The 25883-nt window shown below is 42.6% G+C and overlaps 5 protein-coding genes across 6 annotated transcripts in view; 3 read left to right on the forward strand and 2 right to left on the reverse strand.

Moving 5' to 3' along the window:
* The window catches only part of LOC126557871 (ero1-like protein), a 427255-nt gene that overhangs the window by 380220 nt on the left and 21152 nt on the right, over positions 1–25883 (forward strand). The window lies entirely within an intron of this gene.
* LOC126558692 (protein tipE) overlaps positions 1–25883 on the reverse strand; it is a 186707-nt gene that overhangs the window by 133000 nt on the left and 27824 nt on the right. The gene's annotated exons all lie outside the window — the stretch shown is intronic.
* The window catches only part of LOC126559226 (DNA-directed RNA polymerase II subunit RPB7), a 240333-nt gene that overhangs the window by 94786 nt on the left and 119664 nt on the right, over positions 1–25883 (forward strand). The gene's annotated exons all lie outside the window — the stretch shown is intronic.
* LOC126559773 (NGFI-A-binding protein homolog) lies at positions 499–25248 on the reverse strand. Its single transcript, XM_050215947.1, has 7 exons — positions 24768–25248; positions 4360–4461; positions 3309–4269; positions 3137–3230; positions 1074–1168; positions 816–888; positions 499–732 (listed from the first exon to the last, which is right to left on the reverse strand). Exons 1-7 carry the CDS (start codon positions 25192–25194, stop codon positions 511–513), a joined length of 1974 nt encoding a protein of 657 aa, XP_050071904.1. The 5' UTR covers positions 25195–25248; the 3' UTR covers positions 499–510.
* The window catches only part of LOC126557269 (ATP-dependent Clp protease ATP-binding subunit clpX-like, mitochondrial), a 399590-nt gene continuing 393883 nt past the window's right edge, over positions 20177–25883 (forward strand). The window contains exon 1 of the mRNA XM_050212980.1: positions 20177–20182. The gene's annotated coding sequence lies outside the window, so the exon portion shown is untranslated. The remainder of the gene's footprint in view (positions 20183–25883) is intronic.

The following is a 25883-nucleotide window of genomic DNA, read 5'->3' on the forward strand; positions in this document are numbered from 1 at the left end:
TCATTTGCTTTAATAGACAGTCTTTTTGGGCGGAATTTGAAGTTGCACTGGATAAAAAAGTCTTTAAATTTGTAAGAAACAATAAACACAATTGCAAAAAAAAAGTGTCATACTAATAGAACGATAAATTTTTGGTTCAAAACATTGCCAAAAAAGGAAAATTTTAAATTGCCTTGCATTTGCTTTACTATTTTATATCTCGTCCGGTTGCAGTTTTAACCGGCTTTTTGCACTATAATTTCCCGAAAGTAATTTGCTGCTACAAGTTAAAGGGTGTTTGTTGCCTGTTCGTGCTGAGTATGCAAATTATCAAACTAACTTTTAGAAAGTTCGCGACTAGTACAAACTAAACGAGATGCCTTGACCTACGAAAATTTTGCAAAATCCTTCACCAAAGCAGTAGAAAAGAAATTGAACCTATTGCTACGGCTATAGTACACAGTTCCTAAACGCTAATCTAGCGTCTGGGATTGAGTTCGGCGTGAAAACGTGAGATGAGATCGTCGTGGTTCAGAGATCCGGCGAGATGGTTTCCCGCTTGATGGAGATCGCTTCGCTGAGCGCTGGGCTGAGTGCTAGGGCAGGATTGGCCACTGCGATGATGTGACCACCGGAGGAGGAGATGACTTGTACGCCCAACGGACCACCGATGGGATCCAGGGCACGGGGTGTGTGTGAGCGTGGGTCACCGAAGTCAGGATCGCTCAAATCTCGGTCGGCTCCATTTCCAGTCTGTTGCGAAAGAAAAAAAAAATCAATCTATGAATACAGCTTTAAAAGATCAATCTATGAATACGGTTCCACACAACACTTACTTGAACTGGTGACGAACTTGAATTGCTAAAACTAAATCGAGAATCTGTGTCATCAAATTCGGATCTAGTGTATCTGGAAAGGAAAAGAAAAGGAAAAACACAATTAGCAGGCTTTAGGCGACCCTTCACGCCGTACAATGCTCTATTCTACACATTTAGCTGAGGTTCTTCAAGATCAAACAACCCACATTCGTGGCGGCATTGTGGAGCGTCGCACACGGGTTGTTTTCACTTTTCATGCTACAGAAAAATACTCACGAAAATTTACTTGAATCAGTTAAATCGAAGGGTTTGTCACTGATCTGCTGGTAAATGGAGCCGCTCGAAATGTCGCGATTGTCATCGGAGTTTTCCTGGGAGGGTGTTGGAAAATGGAGAGAATTAGTACCCTGGACATCTACCTTTTCACCATTCGGTTAGTTTTGTGCGTGCGTGCGAGGCTCGTGAGCTTAGATAGCCAGTACGAAAAACTTAAGTTAGCTGCTATAGCGCCAAGCAACTACTCATGCAGCTATGTTGCTATTTAAGCTTTGATGTTCAAATGTAAAGCGTTCAAACAATCAGAGCTGCTGCTAATAGGTTGAAGAAAGGCAAAACTTAGGGATGGATGAAGAAACGACTAAAGGAAGCGTTAGAGGGCCAAATGACAAAACTACAGCGAAAGCTTAAGCAGTGAAGCAGTGATCTAGCACCCTGCAGAGTTCGAATGCAATGCACTTTTTTAGCAAAGATCGTACATTTTTGTACAGAGTGCCGTTGAAATTGTACGTGCAAGTGTGATGACATTATTTAAAAATAGGATTGAATGTTCTATCAATAAGGAATTCTCATTTGAAGTGAATAAATGTTGCCAGTTAAAATTGTTTCTGAATTTAACTCAACAGGAGAGTTTCTAGATCTCTTCTAGTTTGTTTTAAAATAATCTTTTTTTTTTAAAGGAAAGAAACAGCAAAATATTAAAATAGAAAAGGAAAGCTAGTACACTTGCCCATGACAAATTTGATTAAAGGTGAGAAACACATTTGCACGTACAATTTATAAGTATGAAATGCGTAGCGTAGCGAAGCGACTATGTGGCCTAATAGGTTGGCACCTCTGAAATCTACATCTACAGCTATAATATGATCAACCCTCGTATTTAAGTTGATTAAAAGCTTGGGAGTCGAATGTGACGATTTACCTCTGACTAATGTCTACAAAAAAGTTATTCAAACGAGGCTACAAGACATGCAAAATAAAGGTAGGTCAAAGCAGTGACTAGCGAAACTAGAAGGCACAAGGAATTTTCTTTGCTAATCACTTACACATTAAGGAACTACTTTAAAATATAGTACATAAGCAAAGCACAACTATTGTTTGTTAGTTGTGCAATCTAGCTTCAAGTACGGTACACCACAGATGAAATTTTTGCTCTAAAATGTATCGCTGGAATTCAAATTTAAAAGCAAAAATTTCAGCTTTATTCTAATGCAAAAGCAAACATAACTGATCAGTGGAAAGCGAAAAAATATCTCATTCATTGTCAATGAACATGATAAGTTTATCACTTTCCACTTGACAGGAAACATGGTTAAATCGTTATTTTATTACATAAAAACAAACTAAAGAAAACAAACTTTTAAAAAACCATAGAAACTAAAACCAATAATAAATAGGTAAATATAAAAGGATACTTAAATGCTCAACAAAGAAAACAATAAAGCGGAAGCATTGGAAAGCGTGTGGTAAGCAAAGCGACCCGGAAGCGTAGCCCAAAAGCGAGGTAGAGCGAGGTATAGCGTGCCAACAGCAGGCAGTAGCAGTGCAGAACGATCTGTTCCGCTGCTCCGCTGCCGGTCAGCGCGAGCCTTCGGAGCAGCTCGATTTGCTACAATTGCACGAACGTGTAAATTCATAAGCACGTGTACTGCGCGGTTGGCGTTGGCTGCAAATAAAGTAAGGCTTTAGTAGAAAACCAAAAAAAAAAACAAAACAAAGCATATAGGAAGAAATAAGGCTTATTTAAGAAAAAAAAGTAATGTGTGGTGACGAATTAAATCAAAAAAGAATAAAGAAAAACACACCAAACACAATCACACACATACACATAGATGCTAGAGTACTAAAGCAAATGGAAACACAGTGTTAAAAGCATTTGTAAAGCAGTTGGGAAAGTGCAAACATTATGTTGCGTCGGACGGAGCATTAGATGTGCGATAAGCGTGGTGGCATTAGTGTCCGTTTGCAGACTGTGTGCTAAATACAGCAAGCAAGCAGAGCAATGGAAGCGGAAACGATCATCATTTGCGTGTTTCTGTACGGTGGATGTGAGTTAGAACTACCTTGCCCATATCGGAGCTGGTGTCGCTTGAGAGGCGTGCTCGCTTCAGCTGTTGCACCGTATCCAGCTCATCTCCACGATTCTGTTGAGTTTGACTGGAAGCCAAAAAAAAAGCGATACATTAGAGTGAAGAGTACGCGATAGGTACCGTTTGGGTTACTCATTCTACTTACCTCAAACCTGTCAATCGTATACTAGCGGAATGGCCGAACCCACAGTCACGAACCACCTGCCGGGCTAGTGGGAACAGCTCGTCACGCCTTGTCAGCAGGGCGGGGATGTACTTGCAGATTTGGGCTGCTGCCTCATTGACGCACACCTCGTGCAGTGTGAGTGGTTTTTCCGGCCGGCGCTTACAATCAAACCTTCCGTAGATGGCCGAGTACTTCCGGATCTCTTCCATCCGCCTGGGATCACTTTCGCTCATCGCGATTACCGCTTCCAGGTCGCGTGCTGAACGTTTCTTTATGCTTTGCTGCCGAGGTTCGAGCCGTGGTAGTGTGCGAGACAGACGTTCGGCTGCCTGCACAATTTTCGCCACCTGATCTTCGGTAAGCGATGGTGTCAGCTGTACCGACCCACTGGTGGTCGATCCGATCTGGTTGCCGATCGTGCTGCTAAGGTTGCTGCTACTCAGCGGATGATGGTGATGGTGGTGATGCATTAGATGATGATGATGGCCGAGCGAACTTACGCCCGTACCTAGATGGGCTAGAGTGGAGGACGCACCGGAAGCGGCTGCGACGGCTGCAGCGGCCACTGGTGTCGAGGAAGAGGAAGCGGGAGCTATCGGTACGGGGGTGGGTGGAGTAAGTAGAAGGTTTGTACTGGAGGAGGCATTGGCCGTAAGGTTGGAAAAGCTTCCGGCAACAGTCGATGGACCACCGTACGGTCCAGTGCTGGCCGTCGTAACGCTTCGCGCTATCGAGCCCGGCTCGGGACTGTACGGGATCCGCGATGGGATGTCCACGTTCGTGAGCGGACTTTGAAAGGCGGACGGATTGGTCATCCATTCGTGGAGAGCCTTCTGGAGACGCCGAACGTGCAGCGGCTTGGAAGCCATCCCAACCAGGGCCATTATTTCCAGAAATTCTTCCTCGCCTGCATCACACAACTGTTGAACGTCGTCACCTCCTGTGGCATGATGAAGGTAAAGGTATGCGGGATGTTAGAAGGGTGATCTATTTGATGGTTTGTTTTACACTCATCCTTCGAGTTATTTACCCATTTCTAGCAAGGTATCATAATAATTCAGCAAACTTGCTCGCTGAAGCACTCGATACAGCTGAAGTTCGGCTTCGTTCGATGGGGTCGATGTGACAACCACTGCAAAACAGAGGAAACAAACCAAAAAAAAAAAAACTTACAAAGTTATTCACTGCTTGTAGCACCAAAAACTAGAAAAATCTAAAACTATTCTACCCGCCAAAATCCATTCAAATTGTTATTTCACAACCGGATTTTAGGCTACAAGAAGGATAATTCCCTTCCCTTGTCTCTTTGGCGCGAAAATCATAACGCAAGCTTGTGCGTGCAGCTCTAAATCATTCGTTTTGTGTTTCTAGTTTTTGCTTCTTGCTGGATATGTTCTTTCTTTTTGTCACTCGACATTTAAACTCTTCTCTTCGTTGAATCTTGGTTTGAGTTACCGTTTAAAAAAAAAGTCTTAACGGTCGTTGTTGAATTGCTTCGATTTGGGGTGAAGCACTATCTCAACGTCTTCCATCGCTGACAATGAATTAGCAACACAGAAGCGTTGAAACCGACCGGAACAGAAAAGCCGTTAGAAACTTTTTCCCCACCGATTTTCGCACTAAGCACAGCAATGTTTGTTGATTCCAAGGGCACTTTTTCTCGCAGAAAGAATGTCAGTAATGACATGCTTTTTTTTGCCATGGCAAAGGCAGCGTTTACGCTATAACTTAGTCTATCATCGTTATCGTTATAAGAGTCGGCTGTATGCAAATACAAACGAAAAAAAAAAAAAACTCCACTCCTTAAGCTACAAAACATTCACAGGACTCCTTTCGTTTTGTTAAGATTTTTAACCCCCTTTTCTAAAAGCCTTTACAACGGAAGCAGATAAACGAGAAAATGACGGTCGTTTTCCCTCGGCCTGTGCAGGACAGGATTAGAACCGGGCTAGCAGAGAAGAAGAAAAAAAACACTACTCCCATCCCGAATGCAGTGGTACAGAAAATGGAGGGATTTTGAGGATGCCAAACGGTCACACTGAACGAGAACGAGAACAATCGGAAGTGATTTCTTAAGGCAACCGAAAGGCTGCGCAGAGTGAGCGAGCAGGACAGCATGGAACGATGCGCAAACTTACCCATGGGACAACCCACATGCATTAACCCCAGACGTTTAACAATACCGTACCCGTGGAACAGTCCAATCAGAACCCTGGATAACCGAAAAAGGATCCGTAGAAACAGGGCCCGCAGAAGTGTTTCAACCCAGAGGAAGAAAAAAAACACAAGCACACACACACACACACATCCTCTGTGGGTCGCAAACCACACCCTCCCGGAAAGGAACAGGAATTGTGCGGCATGAACAGAAAACTCATCTCCGCATGTAAGTGGCCCTTTACTGGGCGAGTAGAACTGCTGAACATCTTGTCAATCAACGCAAAAGCAGAAAAACATGCGTTAGGAATGTGGCCCAAAAACCGGACGGAGACGCATCTTCGCATTTCGGTGCGTGCGTGCGAAGGAGTGTAAAATATGCGTCGATTTTGGTTTTGGCCATGCGAGCCATGCGAGCCATTCGCCAAATATTTGCACGCCAACAGTTTGTAGCGAGAGTGAAACTGATGATGAGAGGAATGTTTTCTCGGGGTTTGTTTATTTTTTTGTGTTTTAAATTGTTGCCCTCTTTGGTGGACAAGTATATGTAAAAAGTTGACCCAACCAGTAATTAATGTTTAATTGCTATTCGTGATGACTTCCCTTATTTGGATTGAAATTTTGGTTTTATTTCAGGAAGCACATCAACGATGTAAGTTCGTGGAATGCGTGCGTCAGAACAGGATTGGTTCAATCAATCTATAAATGCTTTAGGAATGTATAACAAAAAGGTTGTATGTGTTGGCCAGTATTTGACACTACAAGTCACCATGAGCTTAGACAAAACGAGTAATTTTACTTATTATTAAAGATTCATCCTTCATTGGGGTTTCATAACACATGGGCTAGAAAACAAATTTCCATTTTGTTCCTATCAGGCAACGTCAAAAATCTGGATTAGTTCCAGACATTAGTAAAATATTATAAAGCCAATATAATTGACTAAAGATTTTAAGGACCCCTTCTGTTTGAAAACACAGTTAGTGCTCGTTAGTGCAACCCATAATAGAATTCCTAGTTTGATCCAGATTACAACAAGTAAGAATAGCTATATTAGAGCTGTTCAAACATTCAAAGATAGTTCACAAGAACTCTGTTCTATCGTTTACCATGGGCGAATCATGCTTCCTACCCTTCTTACCGGACTAGATGGTTACTTTTTGGACTAGAGACATTACAACAGATGAAAGCAAGAATGACGGTACAGTGCATATTCCTTCACAAGACTATAACCGGAACCATTGACGCCCGCTTTGTTCTAAATGCTATAAAGATCTTGGCTCCTAGTAGATCGTTAAGAGGTAGGAATATAAGAATCTAAGATTCGAAGCTAATTTCCATCTAACGACTAATCTAAATAAAAATAGTTGAAGACAGTTTCTTTGACGAGTCTTCCATGTTCATCGTTATTGTACATTTATTTATTTCAACGTTCAATGATTGTTTACGTTTAGCAATACGGTTTTGTGTTCAGGTCTAGGTTTGGACTTAGACTTCAAGTTTTCTGTATGTTTTTATGTTATGAAGGCAATTTCTGAAGGGATGAACAATTATGTCAATAATGTTAATCATAAATCTGTAACATGCCTTGAAACAACTTCATGTACCACGCAACATTGAATCATGAACGAGGTGTTGAAACTTTCAAGAAATCAGAAATCAGTTCGTCCGTTGTTGGATTTATTAGAAAGTTGAGGATAGAAACACGAAAAAGCCTCACCCTTGTATTGATTTTACTTTAACACGTTGTTAACCCCAAAGGCCACCGGCTACGGGAAATTTCAATTTGTTGAAATCGGTGAGGAACTGTCAAAAAATGTTGTGTACCAGGTTCTTCAAAAGCGATTTCAAAGCGAGAAAATTTCACAAGCACTCATCAAAAGCTGATCTTCTCATCATGAAATCTCCCGTGGCCAGCGGCTTTAAGATCAGACACAATCAGTAATAGAAAACGATCAATACTGTCGCTGCGATCAAGAACACTCGGGATAAGGTGTCCACTCATGACAAGATCCTCGCTACGAACACGACTTTGGCTTTGGATGACGGCACAAAACACACCAAACCAACCAAACACACTCGGGATATGGCGCCTCGTCATGGCTTGGAGGAGGAAATGTCTCATAGCTAAGATACAAGCTATATCTTACTTATAAGTTCTTCGTAAGCAATACCCAGATGCTTTTTCATTAAAAACCGTCTCTCAGGATATATATTTTTAACCTATTAAAGTTTATAAATTGTATTTGTATAAAGTTTGAAAAGGATAGACATTTTTCAATTCGGAGAAGGTAAGCAGATAACTCTAAACTTTTGTAAAAATATTTAAAAACATATTCATCTAAACAATTGAATCATCAACAATATTCCAGTTAGTTGTAATCTCTGACACTGAATTAAATTGCCATACTATTGCTGTAGCTTTTTTTTAACCAATTTTCCTGCTGTTAACTGTAATCCTTTCATCACGCAGCACACTCGAAAATCGGCTGTCGCACTGTCCTACCCTCACCTCTCAGTAACGACGATAAACGATGCGGTCTGCTGCACCGCTTCTCACCCCATGCGCTAACACTGTTATTGCTGCGAAAATGGAAACCCGAAAGGGGTAACACTATCGGTGGGTCGAAGGTGGGTTAGCGATAAAAAATCGTACATTGCACCCCTGTGATTGTGGATCTTGTCAACCCGCGCACGAACCCCCGTAACTATGAGATCGGCACCGTACAAACTATCGGGAAGGGATTTCCGTACAGCAAAATGAATACGACCAGGAAAAAAAACTTTATAGCTTAACGAAATGATTTAATTGTTGCCATGTAGTTTGTCTGAAAGTTGGTTTTAGTGAAGAAGTCAATTTTGGAGATTTTTTTTTTGGCGTTTCCTATTTTGTATTCCACAACACTTCATTCTCCCGAGAACGGTAAAGCCCTCCAGCTCGACAGATCGGCTTGTTGGAATTTGCATACTGCGGGTGTAAAAAATTGCTTACACTTTGGTGAATCGGTGTGATCAACTATTCCCGCAGTCATCGGTTACGGTGCGAGATGAGTGCGACGAAGCGGAAGGAAAATTTATTTGGGAAACATTATGACTGACTTCTGTGGCAGCGAGTCCCCCAGGAGTGCGTTGCTTTGGTGCTGAAGTGTAATGATGATCGCGTGAAAACGAGTTTAAGTTAGGAGAACCAAACACGAGCAAAAAATCCCCAAAAAAAGGCATCCTCTTCAACGGGAACCTTGTTTGTTCACAGTTCTATTTGTCGTGAACGGTGGGCTGTAAAATGTTGTGGGAATTGGTCGGTTTTTTTTTCGCACAATCACTTCAAACCGATGAGCTAATCGGTTAACCAACAATTAACCCACCCTTTTGCAGCGTAACAAGAGGGCACCGGTTTTGTTGAGCTGTCAAGTGGGAGCAAACACAATGAAGTTCGATGCTCGATTTTTTTTTTTAGATTTTTGCGCAACAATTAGACTCTGTCGCTAGAGCGCAACAAATTGTGTTCCCTGTGAGTGGGGTGTGACGATCATCCGCGTAGCATTACCGCAGACAAACCAGTGTAAATTTATTTGCAATTCTATGGCTATTAGTGTGTGCTTAAAATGCGCGAAAATGGCCATTCATTGACAGTTGTGGTCGGGTTGAAAATTGAAAAAGGACACCCGAACAAACATAAAACGACTTCCCGGACTCTTCCGTACGAACTCATCCGATGGGTTTAGCGATGGATTTTACAGGATAAAGTTTTTTTTGGAACTCGCAGGTAGAAGCAGCAGGTTTTTTTTCTTCATGCCCTGCAATCCTTTCACCTCATCCGATCCCTTTAGACCGAAGGAACTCGTTTCCTTTCGGGGAACAAAAACCTGTCCACGTTGTCGGAAGCGCAATGGGGTCGGACCGTTTGCTGTCTTTGAGCCTCTTTTCTTCTCAGGATCCTGACCCGCAAGGATGAACTCTTGGCGCAGGGGTCTCTGCCGTGTCTTAGGGTAGAACCTTATTTGCATATCGAGTCCAATCCGGCTAGTGGAAAGAATATCACGATGTTTGGTTTGTCCTTCTTTTTTTTTTTGGTGAGTTTTTTACTCCTTAGTTGTCATTTCCCTACGTTTTAGATCCGCCAGGTACGGTAGACGTGATGTTTGGGAATTTTTCACTTTCGTTCTCGTTTCATCAGCTCAGCAGATGATGCCTTTGTTTGATGGCAGGATCGCTGGTCCTGCGTATGTATTTTTTTTGGTCATCTTTGACGTTTGGTTTGGGGATGGTTTTTTGTGTGATTTGAAGAATTTTTTTCTTCCGTACGTATCCTTTGCTTTCTTGCTTAAGTAATGATAGAAATTTGAGTGTTCCATCCTTGGGAGGACAGTCCGAGACCGTCGCCTGCTGTGGATTTGTTTGATGCAGACACCGTGAGAACGTCCGTAGATGGTAGGTCTGACAATATTACTATTGTTTGTGTGAGTTTTAGTGTGTGAATGATTTTGTCTCACCGTTTCTTCTCCGTGTCTTTATTTTTTCTACGATTTTAAACGCAATACTGATCAGCTGGATGCGTTTTGAAGGATGCAAAGAAAAAAGTTATTTGCATTTCTTGTTTTGGTTTTTTGGAATCATCACAAGTTTTTTTAATAATTCACTCTTTCGTATGAAGCCTGGGAAATTATGCTTTATTTTTTTTTTTTTTTTCGGTGTTCTTACCCAGAGTTTGTTATAACGGATTAGTTGTAAAAATTTATAATACAACCATGCCGAAATTGTGAAACGTCACGATTGTGGCAATGACTGACTAGAAAAGTTAAAACTATGTTATACAAATAAGCCTAAACATCCACTTTATGACATACATGACCTAACCGGTTGTTTGGTCATGAAGAAGTTTATTGTTTATTTAAACAAAACCGACGGACTAATAAGCCCTCTTGGTGTTCAAAGCTCGCATAATGACTTCTGACACTAACATTCCCAGATAAAACTCCTCACCAACCGATATGAGGAGAGGACCCATGCAGGCCAGAGGATCACGCGAGCCAAACGTGGACCGGGGCTTCATGACTCAGCGACTTGGTTGGCACGTCGAGTCCGACAAGGAAGGCAAGTCTGGCCCGTCGAAATCGTTCTTCAAGCTGCGGCAACCCGAGCAGTAGACACCTGGACGTACAGTCCAGGCTACAGTACCAGCAGCGCAGAGAAAAGTGCATAGCTCTACGTCGAATGCATTCAAGCCGCGCCAAGGATCGGGTCGAGGTAGGCCACAACACTGTGCTCGCTTACTCCATCAGCGATCGAACCAGAGAACATTATAGCGACTTGGTGTAGAGTGGATCTTAGAACTGTCGCGTCATATTTATAACTAAGCCTAGCGATTGAAGGATCCGTCAGTTTAGTTCGTAGCTGAAGAGTGTAGGGGCTCTCGATCGACTGTCGACACATTTGTCGATGCAAGGAGTTAAACCGTTGTGCTTGCACCAGAAGGCAAACACACACAGTGTGACTGTGACTGTGAGTTCGATGGTCCTCAGGCGCAAGGATTTCACGGAAATTGTTTGCATCATCCGCGTATAAAAGAAACTTGTCACCAAGAAGCTCCATCGACAGGTCCGATGATGTATAGCACGAATAGCAGCGGATCAAGATTACTGCCCTGAGGTACGACAGAGTGTGTACGGAGGGATCTTGAGATTCATGTGTATAGATACGATCGGAGGAAGATGAAGGTAGTTTGATTAGAAATAAATTTTTAGATTCCATTGGAGTAAAATTATTATGCTACATCATTTATACAGACAGCTCGTTATATTAAACACCAGGTGATTATTTTTCTCCTTTTGGTTTAACTAACTACTAAATCATGTCGATCATCGCTCAATAGATTATGAGCACCTAATAGCATCTAGTAGGGGCGTCCCGGTGGTTTTGCGACAGCGGCGCTGGTCTTCAAACGGCAGAACCAGGGTTCGAATCCCATTCTATCCCCCCCAACTACGTGGCATCGCAAATCTTAGTAAGCCATTCGATGACCGGTGTGATCTTAGAGGGGTTTGTAAAAGCCAAAAAGAAGAATCTTTTTATTTGTGATTAAGAAAACTACTTACGGATTGCTTTACACATCTCGATTGCAATAAAATTAATGTACTTAAATTTATCCTACGTTAGGAAACTTAAAACACATTCAGAACAAGTCAATTTTAAGTCAGTAATGTTAAGTCACGTATGCTATCATGAAATCAATCATAATTTCTCACAAACTTCATAGCTCATCCTAATTTATGCAAGTCTATATTGTCACACGGTACAAACAGCATATTCAGCATAAAACTAAAAAAAAAAATAGATAATTTCCTAGAAGCAAAAAATCATTCGGAACGCACAAAAATCACATTCCCACAGCATCTCATTACCATACGGCCCGGTGATCAGCCATACACTTATGTAAAATAATTGTTGTAACTCGCAAGACAAATGAAACACACACACAAAAAACTGTAATAAAAATTAAATACTTTAAAAAAACGTGTAAAAAACCAAAAAAAAAAACACCGCTTATCCTCGCCGAAGAAAAAAGGCTTACGCACATCGTTAAAGATGCGCGCCTTGCCCTGCATACAACGATCGGCATTAGAAAAGTTTCCTCGCTAAAGGTGTTTACCGAGCGGCTTTCCGTGTGTCCCGGATTCAAGGTGTTCACCGGGATGAATAATGGACGGCAACACACACTATCTCACCTAAAAAAAATGCCCTCACCTTCGATCATCATCATCCCGTAACCCTTACCCTTGCGCCCTGCTTGGCTTGAAGACGGTATTGAAGGTATGCCCATACCCTGGGGTCAACTCGTCTCCTCAGATTTTCTCACCCCTTTTCTTGTGCTGCGTTGAAGAGGCAAGCAGCACACCTCACGTAAAGGAAGGACGCCTAGCCGATGGATCGCTGGATGGTTACGGAAATTTGAATAATCGTTCGCGGTCGATACTTTCGGGTGCGGTGTGTGTGTCCTTCATTGTTTTTTTTTTGTGTGTTTTGATGTGGCTCTGTCTTATCCCAGTCACTGCACCCAGGGCCACTCATCAGCTCGTCTTCAAGCATAATACATCCCGGTTTGATCTCAGCCTTCTCGCTAGAACATTGATCGGCAGGGTCGGCGTTGGTGAGAAAAGCGTATCGACTGGGAAAAAGGGGCCACCGTGAATTACAGGGAGCCGGTTGCTTCCGAGGTTACGAGCTAATCATTAGGACATTGGAGATAATTTATGCACACGGAATTGGTTTGCCCGATTGGGTGAAGGCATTTTTTTTTTTGGGCTTTGTTTCTAACATTCTCCAGACGGACAGTTTTTTTTTTTTTGTTGTTGCACAAAGGATTCGCTTAGTTACTACCATCTTTGTTTCATTTCACTTTCCCTGGCCGACGACGACAACAGGATGAGAGGAGTCCCGTTGGATTGGTTTGATTTGAAGATCAGCATACTGGAAGCGCTGATATGAGAACCAAGGAATGGGTTCGGTGGAAAGTGCATTTTTTTCTCCTTCACACCATCAAAACATGGAGCAGCTGGCGGTTAGACAAAACGCTACTCCGTGATGGCAAGGAAGATGCTGGGAATTGTTTAGAACAGCACCAGGAGAGCAACAAAAAACTAAATATCCTGTAAAGACGCACAGATCGCTCCACCCAACAGGATCAAGACAGTCGAATAGGAATATTTAAGCAGTTTTTTGTTGGTTGTTAAATTTTCTTATCTTTCGCCACACAATGTTTGGTGGCTTAGGAAATTGTATGTATGACACACAAAAACAGTTGAAAGGAAAGTAGTTAATTTTTTGTCCGGTTTTTGCTGTAGAATTTTCTCACACAAAGCACATATTCGGTTGGTTCGGTCGATATGTTTTCGTTTAACATACGTTAGGCATTACAATTATTGGTAGATTTTTTTTTTTTGCTGGTCCTTTTTTGGTTTGGCTTTCTTCAGCTTTTTGATTGATGCGTCAAATTCTTTGGAAAGAAAGCAACGATGCGGCTCTGCACATATAATTGGGTTAATTATAGTGAAAGATTTTACTGTTATAACAGTAAGTTTGCAGGCAGACAAACATTCGGACGTCTGTTGAAACACGCAATCCGTTAGGAGCTTCTCTGATCACAAATCAAAAGATTTTGTGAGGTTATTTTAGGGATTTAAGTAACATTCATCACTATTGGTTGAAAATCATTTATTATTTCGTTCGTAAAATATTCTGCGGATATGTTTTGTCTAATAATTTAGATTAAAATATTATTAAAGTAATCGATCAAAACAATATAATCACATCTTATTTAAGTGATGATGGAATTTCTTGTCAGGGTACCATTTTGATTTTAAACAAACTTAAAATTATAATTTAAATCCTTCAAAATGGACACGATCATCCTGCCTGAATAGGATGAGGAAAAAAAACTCTTATTTTATATTATCGGGAGGGTGTATTGCTAATGGCCAACCATTTTACGCTTTCGGCGTGCGAAACAATTGGAAGAACGGGTGTATTTTTTTTTTCTACACTCTGCACAATACTCTCGCTAATGTTTCAGATTCAAAAAGTACGACGCCCTGCACCTTGAAGAGCAAGTTTTCAAACACAATACAGGGGTTACGAAAAATGATAAGTGGTAAGCAGGGGATGAAGCAACAGCAACAATAACAACAAAAAATCTTCTCACACACTGCAAACACGCAACGCGAAGTGTCTTCCCTTAATTACAAATTTTATCAATTTTAATTATTTTTCTCTTTTCTTTGGCCAATCTCGTTAAAACGCCCTTACCGCGGACGGGATGACTGCGCCTCCATCCCACTGTATGCGATTGTGAAGGGGTGGCCGTACGCCACCATATTTTCACCGCACTGCTGTCCACAGGAAGCTGCGCGAGGGTGCATCTACGCGCTACCCGGGGAACGGTGGGCTTTCCGGTTCGTCAAACGTAACCCGAAGGGAGCAAAAATTACCCAAATCACTGTGATTGGTCAGAGCCGGGGTATGCTGGTGCGCGTAAGAACAATACGCTAGAACTTTATCGTTTCCCCCCTGCTTCTTTTAAATGTTTGCACCCACCGGAGAGAAATGGAGAAAGTGAAAGTGACATCTGAGGAAAAACCAGGGGCGAATCCGTCCTGGAAGATGTGCCCGCCGGCGACAACGGAAGTGGAAACACTGATCCCAAATTCAATATAGTCGTAATTGAATGAAAATTTTCGCTCCATCGGGTATTCGGCTATGACAATGGGACCGGGAAAAAAAAACAAAAAAAAAAGCAAAAGGTCGAACAACATGTGACAAAATTTTTGGAAATTATTAGAATCCATTTCACAAACGGTAACGGATCGGAAAAAAAAATGGTAGCTACACTGCCAGCAGAAGTGTGATGGAGTATTTATCTGCGCTATTTCTTATGGCAAACGAATAGCGTAACCCCTTTTGCTTCCGAAATGCGTTCCATAATCGAAAGGATCTTGCACCCATTACGCTGAGCAAACAGCCGCATTAATTACGCGAAAAAAGAGAAAATTGTTTAATGGAGTCAATTTCCTTTGGGACACCCGTTTTGCACCGGCACCCGGGTTGCCATTTTTGATGGATCGGCGAACGTCTTAATAGAAGAAATGAAAACGACAAAGTGTCAAAAAAAACCTTTTTTTTAGAATATTTTAGCAATTCTAATGGTGTGGTGTTCTTAGCTACATCGGGCCACTTAAGATTATATTTGCTAGAAGCAAGGATTACATTACATTATATCCCTGGTTGGCGTCGTATTTATTTTGTAAGGATTATTTCATTCACCGTTAAAGAAGGATTTACAGAGAGCACGTTTCACATTACGCCAAATTATTCAACATCCAAACGGTAATTTGCCCATGGTTGGATGGTTATTTATTTTAACAGAGACTTTGAGTCCTTTGACACCACTGGCCTCGTTGTAATTTGCATATGGCATAATTTTGACAGAACCAAGAAGTATGTCAACAAGCATGATTGCAACATCCCAGCTGACCGGTCCAGCTGAGGTTCTACAGGATACACACGAGCCGCGCACGACCGCGTAATCATCATTCACCGTTGCACAATTAATCGAAAGAACATTACACGGAAATTACACCCTTGACCCTACGGCCCGGTTGGTTCCAGCTGGTTACGTCCGAGCGTTGGGACGCCACCGGTAAGAACGCGTACGAGCGCATCGCAAATATTTGGCAATGCACACGTGCCCCTTGCTCACTGGCCATTTCCCTGTTCGGTTCCCTTCGTACAGACGTAACCGTCCCTTGAGCACACCGAACACGTGCCTTCGGCACCTTGTGCATTCTGGGCACACATGTTGCATGCGTTCCGTAACGAGCCGATGAAAGATGTTTTAAAATTCTCACACCTCACGTGCAATCAAGGTGAGGTAACGCGCAAGGGTCTGGAAAGGGGTAAATATTTGCCGAAATATAGTCATCCATCGATCGGCTAATTCACTGTGTACATCTTCCCGTCCGTCCGCAACAATATGTCGGCAGAATTTGCTCATGCCAAATGGTGACCCTTTCTGTTTTGCAAAACAGTGCAGCGCGCCTGTGAGCGAAATGCAAGCATGTATGTAGACACCCTTATTATCGTTATTATCAGTACGCACGGGACCCCGAAAAGTGACATCACAGGACAGAAGCCAGTTACCCTTCTTGGCGCGTGGATGGGCATAGGTACAACTAGGTCATGAAGGCCACACGACCGAAACGCGACCAGGTAGCATTATCCCGAGCATTCAGGTAGGTCCCCTTTTGGGAAACGTCCCAAAACCCATCCCTTTCCCGCTTCTAGGGAATGAAGAAATAAAGTGGGTCCCTATTTTGTTCTGACGCGTGATCTCAACAATCAATTAGGATCGCTTTTATCAGCGAACAGGACGATGTCGCGTGGCTTGCGGTCCACTTTCCATCTTGCTAGTCGAGATCGAGAACCTGCTCGTTCTGAGCCCAACCGCCACCGGGACCGGATGCATACGATCGTACGGTAGGGCGAGTTTGGCGATCGGAACCCTTCATTTTCGATCGATCAAACCATCTGGACGCCAGTAGGTAACGGTGTATTGCTTGTACCGATCATTACCACCCCATGATCAGGTATCCCTGTCGACAGTACCAGTGTTCCACCAGTGTTGCGCAAGTTTTGTGGCCAAGTTTGGATAATTATTGCGCGAATCATGCCCGCTAAACTCCGTTATGTGATCAACGGAAGCCGCGGTATTGAACTCGACCGGTTGGTGGTGAAGTTTAAGGTTAAGGCTTGCATCATCGTGCGTGCGTTATTATGCGCTTTCAGGCAGAAAGATCGCGGACAGTGAGCACGTGGACTGTCAGCTGCATATGTAATGAGATACGCAAAGTGTGTTGCAACGCTTCTAGGTTTTGGGATACGGAAGCAACGGACTGTTATCAACGATATTAATTATATCAAGCTGATTTTTGAGGTACAAAGCAAAGTGCCAATATGCTTTCTACTAAGCATGTGTCAGCAAAGCTGCATCATTGGAGGATCGATTCATTTAATATTTATCTTACACCTTCAATCAATACGAATATGCTACGTCTAAAATATAAAAAAAAGTCCGAGATCCCGAGTGACCGAGATCATCCGCTTTTTTTTATTGATAATACGACACGACCGTTAGAACCTTTGTAATGAACTTCTGCATACACACCTGGAATAATGACTATAGAAACGCAGTTAATGTTGCCTCAAAAAAATGCTTTATAAACTCGAACATCTCGCTATCTAGCGGTGTACACGCGAAATATAGTTTAAAAAAAAATCAAGGATCTTACGGCACCAAAGAACACCTTTTCCCTGATCCTCAGTTGTGACCATCTGGACAAGTTTTTTTTTCTTTCTAACTACCATTTTACTTCATACTGCAATCGGCTAGCCATCGCTTTCGCTACGCCTTGCAATAGACGAGTTAATGTAAGACCGTAATGCGAGGCAAACGACACAACCCCTTACAGTGCACGGCAAGAAAGAAATTGATAGAACCATACACTCCGGACCATACGCAAGAAGTAGTCCACGACCGTACATATCACGGATAACCCTTCACAATGCTGCCCGTACAAAGGAAGGGACCCAAAACACATTCATTCGTTCAGATTATTTGTCGTTTTTTATGTTTCCGTTTTTTTTAGATATTCTTTTAGATTTCTGCTCACATCTTTTCGATCGAATAAAATTTGTCGGTGTGCTGGACGCTGCTTCGTTTTGCTTGTGGTTTGTGTATGCAAACAGGCAAATTGCTGCAAACAAAATAGAAGTAAAGCGAGTTTTTTTCCTTCTGAAAAAAGAGTTAAAACCCTGCCTGCCCGTTGAGGCAGGGACTTGGGTCTTGCCAAGACGGAACGGACAGTGTTGAGACGCAAAAAATGGCTTTGTCTCTGGTACCTAAAATCCAGCACGTCACGCACGATGCGAGAGCATTATGAATAAAAGAAACCAAAGCTCAGAGAGGACATCTTTACAACAGCTATGACTAGGTTCTTAGAATGAGTATTTCGATAAATTATAATTATAAAAGCTCATGTGGTTTCGCGATATTCATCGCTTTCAGCACAAGTGAAAAAAACATAAAAATGCAAGCTTTTCTTCGGGTTCAAATCGAACACAAAAAACCTACATGTTTAACAAAAAAAAAATGTCCAACTCATTTTTAGCTCGAGCTGTTTCTATAATTACCCCACCTTTTACTGAAATTAAAAAGCAACTTTCGCACCGACAATGTTCCTTCGAAGAAGATACGTTAGATTCGATAGAACTTTAACAAAAAAAAAGCGGCTCAGCCATACATTCCAGTTTCCTTCTACCGTCGCTAACATTTGTACCGTAAAACTGTCGCGGTTATGTTTTTGAAGTTGTAGCTAACCGCACAGTAATACCGTCGCATTTATTGGCTGCACAAAAACACTCAAAATCAATCCAAATATTTATTGTCATTTGATTTTATTTCGAACTTTTTCCTCCGTGCCACGATCATGTCAACGCGATCGTTCGACGGCTGTGCTTTTGCGCGAGTTTGGGATCGTTTTTCATCGGTCGGGTTTGATTTTAGGGACAATTAGATGACAAATCAAAAACAACCTTACAACCACACGTGCTGAAAGCGACGAACGGCGCACTATCGCCACAGACGACACGAGCAAGGTGAAAATAGTTCCGGTGCCTTGGCAGTTAACACACATATGTGCAAGAAGTGCAGGCACATAGAAGAAGTAAAAAAAACCCTTTGAGCTTGTTGTTGTTTTGGTTGTTCTTTTTCCAGCAAAGAAACATACCGAAACTCAACCCCGACAAAGGAGAAAACCGCTGGCAGCTAATAAAGCAAACGTGCCCCGTTGCGAACGGATTGACGGACGGCGGGTGCGACAACAACGATTAAGACCGCGCCACACAATGTCGGCAAAGCAAACAAAGTCGAAACAAAACACACGCACAGAAATACAAAAAAAATCTAATGCCGACTTAAGAAGTTTGGCTTTGATTTAAGATTAAAAACTGTTTTTGTTGTTGTTTTATTCCTGTAAAATAAATGTTCGATATGGATTATTTTTTTTTGAAGGCGTACAGCGATATGATGACCTTAAGATTCCAGCGTGATTGTGTCTACCTTTGCAGCTCAAACCTGAAAAACTATTAGAACGTCTTGAATCTTGCAAACGAGCTTGGGCTTCATAAGTCTCTCAAGCCATTGGCGTTTGTCAAGTTTATTATCTCATTGAGAAAACTATTATTTTGAAGCATTATTTTCTATTTGTTGGACTATTCATATTAAATAAAAGAAAAACGGCTGGGCCGTTTGTGTGGCTTGTACAAGCACCCTTTAAAACCCCTGTTGGAACCCTGTTGTAAACCCTTGTTGGAAATATATCAAAACTGGATGATGTAAGTGTTAACATAAGAAATAAAATTTGTGTAAGTCGAACCGTAATAAAAACCACATCGCTTAAAACTTAGAGCTATAGAGACGTTCATGGCTGTACAATACATCGAGTATTTAAAATGAGGATCGGTTTAGACCTTACGCACAAACCGTAGGAGCATCAATTGCACAAGGGTCAATGAAAATGCTGTTTCCCTCGACCCCAAGAGAAATGCGATGCGGCAAAGAAAAACAATGCCTACCAACAATGCTGACCTGAAAGGGTTATGACCTGCTCGTCACACGTCTGTGACTTCTGGCCAGGTTTAATTTGACACAGGACGCTAACGGTAATTCGGGTGGACCGTAAACTATTTCTTTTTTTACCCATTTACATTTCAAGCATCCGTGGTATACATCCTTATGCGTCGTTTTAGACGCTCGAGATCCTGACATACACCTATCAGGCTGATCTGACAACCAGCGTTCCAGTTTCACTAGGTACGGTCCCATTAACTAGGCTTTACCAGTGGTTTGTTCTGCCTTACCCTTAGCTCTCTTTCAATCCTTTCCTCCCTTGGGCGCATGGAGGTCAGGCGCCGGGTTTGGTAGTCCCTCGGTCCAGTTGCGAGGTTGCGCAAAGGGATTTCGGTTATTGCGTGACCGTTACAGGCAGCGGACGCGATCGGGTGAGTGAATAGGTTGATCCATTTGTTTTTTTTTTTCGTGTTCGTGCTGGCGACCGTATTCAAATTGAATGTTGTTTCCCGAAGCTGTACTTCCAGCATCCGGTTAAGCAACACTTTGGCCACATCTGCTCGCCTGAACAACACAAAAACGTTGTGGACGCTGTGACCGCCGTTTTTGTGGATGGTCTAACAGAATAAGGTTCTTTTTTTTAAACCTAGCTGCTTTTAACTATGCGTGCCCCGGTAGGGTAGGGTCCAAATTTATTAATCAAATCAAACCCTGGACATCCATGCTCTGATGAGAATCAGGTTGGGCTCGTTCAGTGAAGGGATAGAATTAACGAATGTGTGTTCTCGATGAGACAAAGTACAACGGTCGTAGATAGCCTGCACTGGCTATAGGTGTAATCGTTTAATGGGTAAACGGCGAGTAGGTCATCAAATGGGACAGCTGTCCCATAACGGTGACCTGTTTTTATGACACAATCATTAACCCATGGGTTACAGGACTTTTGAACCTACGTTTATGATAGAATGCTCTATTTTCTTGAAACAGTAGCATACAGATTTATATCAAGAATCAGAGCTCCTATTTTTACATCAATTCTACCATTAAGTGAAACATTGCACTATATGTTTAACAAAAAAAGTACATATGAACACACATCAATACGATCTCGCTCTCTTAGCGTTTTATGTCAGTGATAGAATGTAAAAATAGCAGTAGCATTCCGTGGCGCAAAATATAATAAAATAAAATAACAAAAATCATTTATCACTGCCAACTTTATAATGTTATGCTAGGTTTTTTTACGATTTAAAAAGACATATCGAACAACATTACTGAATCGTTGATGTTCACTACCAGTCGCTGCACGCATTAACACTAGAACTACCGGGATTTTGGCTACCATTTTCATTTTTCTTTAGGTTTGTATACTTCTCTTAATACGCGACACGATAGTAACGACAAAACGCCGTGTATGCCGTCATACTTAAAATAAATAAAAACTTCTCTTAATATTTGCAATTGATTGATTGTTACAAACACTACCATTGAAAACCCAGCAAAAAAGAACAAGATTATCACCAGTAAAACAGGTTACTGGTGATAATCTGTAACCAGTGACAGTGACAGTGACAGGTTAAGGTAGAACCGGCCATGGCGTAACTTAATATGAATATTAGATTAGATTTTTAGCTTTTAAATTCATATAAATGACATAGACATTCCTATTGAATGTGTAAAAGTCATGCATAAACATAGGCAGAATTGAAAGGAATCTTTGAACAAAAAATCCATTTCTTTTTCTTTTTGAGGAACGGCCTGGCCGTATTGCTGACTAATTATTAATTCCACGTAGTGAGGCTAGTCAGTCCTCACTAGGGGGTGGGGGGGGGGGACGGTCCGGATAGGATTTGAACCCCGGTCCTGCCGTTTGGAGACCAGCGCCGATGTCGCCTACACCACCAGGCCGCCCCACAATATAACCATTTGAAAGGTAAGGAAACAATCAAAATGACTGGTCCGGTAGTTCTAGTGTTAAACACACTAATGATGATCTTATCCAGTGCATAGAATGAACATTATTGTAGAGCGAGATACGAAAATAGGCGTAAGGAGAGATAGGTGATTAGAATATTTAACTTATTTTGTTATAAAGAAACGATTTATACATATATTTTTATAAATATAAAATAAGATTCGTAAATAATGATGTGATGCCAAACGGTTAACCCAAAAAAAAAAGCCTTGAACTTGCAACATAGTAAGATTCTTCAACAGTTACCGTTTTTTTAACCAAAAAAAACAAAACATTAAAGCGAATAGAATAGGAAAAACTACCAATATGTTGACGGGATGGTAAATGATGAAACAGAGTGAAGAAAGTGCAACAATATAGCGGGTTACAAGCTGATGCATTGGACAGTGGACGGTAGAGGTTGCATTCGAAAGAGAGCAACAACAAAAACAACGAAAAAATGCCCCACTATATGAATCGTACCAACGTACGAAGCCACTCTTATATATATAAATGGCACAGAGCAAAAGCAAAGCAAAAAAAACCTCCCTTTTTCTAAGCGCAGCAAGAACATTGTGCATCCGTAGAGCTTGGAGTGAGCTTTAAAAGAATATGGGTCGGCTCCACTGGCAGGTAGCGCATGGGCGAGATGGGGTAAAGAAGTTCGCACGGGCAAAAAAAGTCTCACACAGAATGCCGCACGGACGACCGGGGCAGACCAGAAGGGCTGAAACACCTTCCCCGAAAGATTTTCCCCGCACTATTGCAAGATACCAATCACTTGTGCTATACTACAAGTGAATGCATTCGATAGGCGAATGCAAAAGAAAACATAGAAGAACATAAACATATAAGGAAAAACACAAGTTGCAGGCGGGAAAGAGCATGGAAAAAAATGCCATCGGACAGCAATGGTGGCCACTGTTCCACGATCGGTAGTATTAGTGGAATAAGGATTTCTGTGTCGGTACTGTTCCAACCATTACGCTCAGGACAACAACAAGAGGAGAAGAAAAAAAAAGCTACAAGGCGCATAAAAACACATGAACATGCTGCTGGAAAGAGCATTCTGGATTGAGCGGAAAAAAATGTAAGTCCTAAACCAGCGTATGAAAGCATCCTACCAACGGTGGAACGGTTTGGAGCATTAGGCGAGATGGAGGCGGCACTCCTATTGACCGATTCTTTCAATCGATTGAATGGTTGTCCTTTTGCCGGGCGTTCTGAAGGGTGCTGTGGGGCCAGGGTCAGGCAATATCGTGGATGAAATCTGATCGACCAAAAAGATCTTCCCGGGCAGCCGTATCCAGGGTGAAAGTCGATAAGCTTGCGGTGTAAGTGGGTAGATGTTTGTGTGTCTTAAATTTGGATTTTCCATTTGGTTTACTTTTTCGATAATTACTATGGCCTTGCCTAAGGTTTTTGATGTTGGTTTTTGTTTTGTAAAAAAGTAAAAAGCATCGTCAAAGAAAATGTAACAAGCAAAAAAATGCCCATACTATGGCATACTATGAGGTAGTATGTGGAAGCGTGCTAGAATTCGGAGCAAACCGAACTTGTCTGATTTTTTGTTCCTTCTTAGCACTGCTACCACTACTTCTATCAGCCATCAGATTCTCTACTCTCTGCCAACTCTGAACAGCTTTTTTTTCCTTTGCGTGCTGTGACACCGCTAGCTTAAAGACTGCTGGCAAAAACCAGCAGGCAAACGATGCCGTCTCGTTGGAAAAGTGCAACCGTACACGAGGAGCACAACAAAAAAGGATGCCCTCCCCACCCTGAATCGGGGAAAAGGGAAAATGCACAAAAGAAAATGCAGACTGCAATGCAAAACGAAAAAGTGGAGCAAAAGAGACGTACCGAAGGCATCCCCTGCATGCATGTACCCCGGTGAGGTAATAGTGCAAGCAACCAAAAACAACGAATAAAAAAGCTCATACGAACAAATAGACGAAGGTGTTTGAGAAAAAGCATGAATTCAGCTGAAGCTACGGCAAACTCGCAAACGGCAAAACTCTCCGCGGCGATGCTTGTTGCACTGCGCTGCACAGGACATGTGTCCGCAACCTTCCCGCCGCTCGGATGGAGTTGGTATAATCTATAAAATATCGTAGCATAAAATACGATTCTCGCTGATGAGGAAGGAGACTCCACCAGCCAGAGCCAGAGCCGTAAAGATTTTGCTATGGAGAAAAGCTTAGCAAAAAACGCCAATAGAAAACCAAAACAAAAAAAAAACCCTCCCCAAGACCATTTGGATGGATGAAGGACATGGTTCTGTTGCAGGAGATGGCAAGAAGTGGGCAACCCGGCATCGAAGGAAGGAAACCGAGTGCCAAGAGAGCGAACCGGAGCACGTGGTGGACATGATTTTGAAGGGCACAAGAAACGCTTTTCCCTCTGGGGTGGCTCCTGACCGTCTATGAGCTGGGGGGAAGGAGACACAACAGCAAAAAATAAAAAAAAAACGACACGCTTACTGAAAGTTCAATTTAGAACACTGCACATGAAAAAGTACAACCCAGCAAAACGGCAACAACAAAAAAGAATACACATTCGAGCTAAACTAAAACCAAGGAAATCTCCAAGCGAATGAATCGCACAAAATACTACCACCATCGTGCAAGCGTATTCGTCTACTGGTTTGGGCATTGCAGGCAGCGGAAACCGAATGGAAAGCAAGAGTGCAGGAGACGTGCCTGAAGAAATTGCATTCCTTGAACGCTCTCGGGTCGTGTGTTCTCGGCTCCGGCCAGATGCACTTAAGAAGCTGGCATCCGTTTAACGTCAACCGAGAGAAGAAATTGAACGTTCAGGATGGGGTTGGTAAGGGTTGCTGGGGAAATGCAACGGGAGTGTCGGTATATGTATCACGGATGAGGGACGAAAAAAAAAAAACAACACCAACATCTCTAATGTTCCATCGTCAGTAATGGTTGGATGACAATACTTTCGATACTTTACGACTTGTGCCAAGTAACAAGGGCTGACAAATGGGAAGAGTGCACAATTTATATGAACCAACAGAAGCGAGTCCGCTAAGCTGATCGATGCAATACAAATGTATTATTCACTTGCGTGGATTTTAGAAATTACCCAGCTAACATTATTTCCGAACCGACGTGACTTTGCTGTAGCTTGTACTTACTGATTCCGTTGTTGTTGCGTCCGAAGATTTTACCCGGTGGGCTTAAGATGGGGCTCGGTATGCAGGACGTGGATCCGGTCGCCGTGCTTCCACCAGACACGTTCGAACCCTTGACGGGTGTTGCTTGGATGGACGGTGATCGCTTGCCGTGGACGGACGACGTTTGGGTTGCAACTTTCGCCACCGTACCCGTGCACGAATTGGACGAGGGACCGTACGGTTCCGCCTTGGAGCGATCGGACGGTGTTCCCACCGGACCTACGGTACTAGCTAAGGGCGATGTACTACTGCCGGCACCGGCTATTAAACTACTGTTGCCCGCGCTTTCAGTTGCGACGTCCGGGAGTGAGCCGGCCGTTAGCGAACTCTGCACTATGACACCACTGGTAACCGTTGCTGGTGAACCGGGTCGGGGCTTGAGTTCCATTACCGAAAGCGTCGTAAGGGCCCAAACGATAAGGGCAGACACGGAAGCGGTTGGTACAATGGTAGGGCGCACATTCAAAGCATTTCAAAAAGGGGTGGGGAGGGGGGGGGATGGTGATATGTGCGTGCAATACCCGAACAACGACCACTGATCCTACACTATAACTAAATGTCCTACACGTGCACGAATAGTCGCGAAAGCCTTGAAAGCCAAAACAAAAGCCTCTTTACGGATGCGAAACTACCAATTTTGCCTACCGATCGCCCTGTGTTTCAAGCAAACTAACTAACGTAACTATGGAACAATAAACAATGTAACAAAATAAACTATCCTAGCTAACCGAAATTACACGGATCCGTCTGTGATTGCTACACAAATTATCCTAATCCTCACTACTCATGTATGCCACTAATTCCTGGCCACTTCTGGTACAATGTTCCTTCTCGCAACGAATGCGTGCACTGGTGGCCTCTTAAACAGCCACTACATGAATTCATCCACTACGCTCATCTGGCAAGGTTGCACACGCCGGTCCCCATAGCAACACACTCCGATCACATTCAGTTCCTGCACTGCACTGTAATGCGTTCACCGTTGTTATATTTTCCACGCACTATTGAACACTTCAAATATCCCGAAATTCAGAAATAATGTTCACTTAAAGTAACGTTCCTCCAAGCGAGCGCCAA

The sequence above is a fragment of the Anopheles maculipalpis genome, chromosome 2RL (genome assembly GCF_943734695.1).
Source record: "Anopheles maculipalpis chromosome 2RL, idAnoMacuDA_375_x, whole genome shotgun sequence".
In the NCBI taxonomy this organism is placed as follows: Eukaryota; Metazoa; Arthropoda; class Insecta; order Diptera; family Culicidae; genus Anopheles; species Anopheles maculipalpis.

What these genes read in the sequence shown, in the direction of transcription:
- LOC126559773 (XM_050215947.1), bottom strand. Translation starts at nt 25,194, where the DNA reads ATGGAACTCAAGCCCCGACCCGGTTCACCAGCAACGGTTACCAGTGGT. An exon ending in CCAGCTCCGATATGGGCAAG is followed by an intron (nt 1,169 to 3,136) that starts GTAGTTCTAACT and finishes ACACCCTCCCAG; the next exon opens with GAAAACTCCGATGACAATCG. An exon ending in ACTGATTCAAGTAAATTTTC is followed by an intron (nt 889 to 1,073) that starts GTGAGTATTTTT and finishes TTTCCTTTCCAG; the next exon opens with ATACACTAGATCCGAATTTG.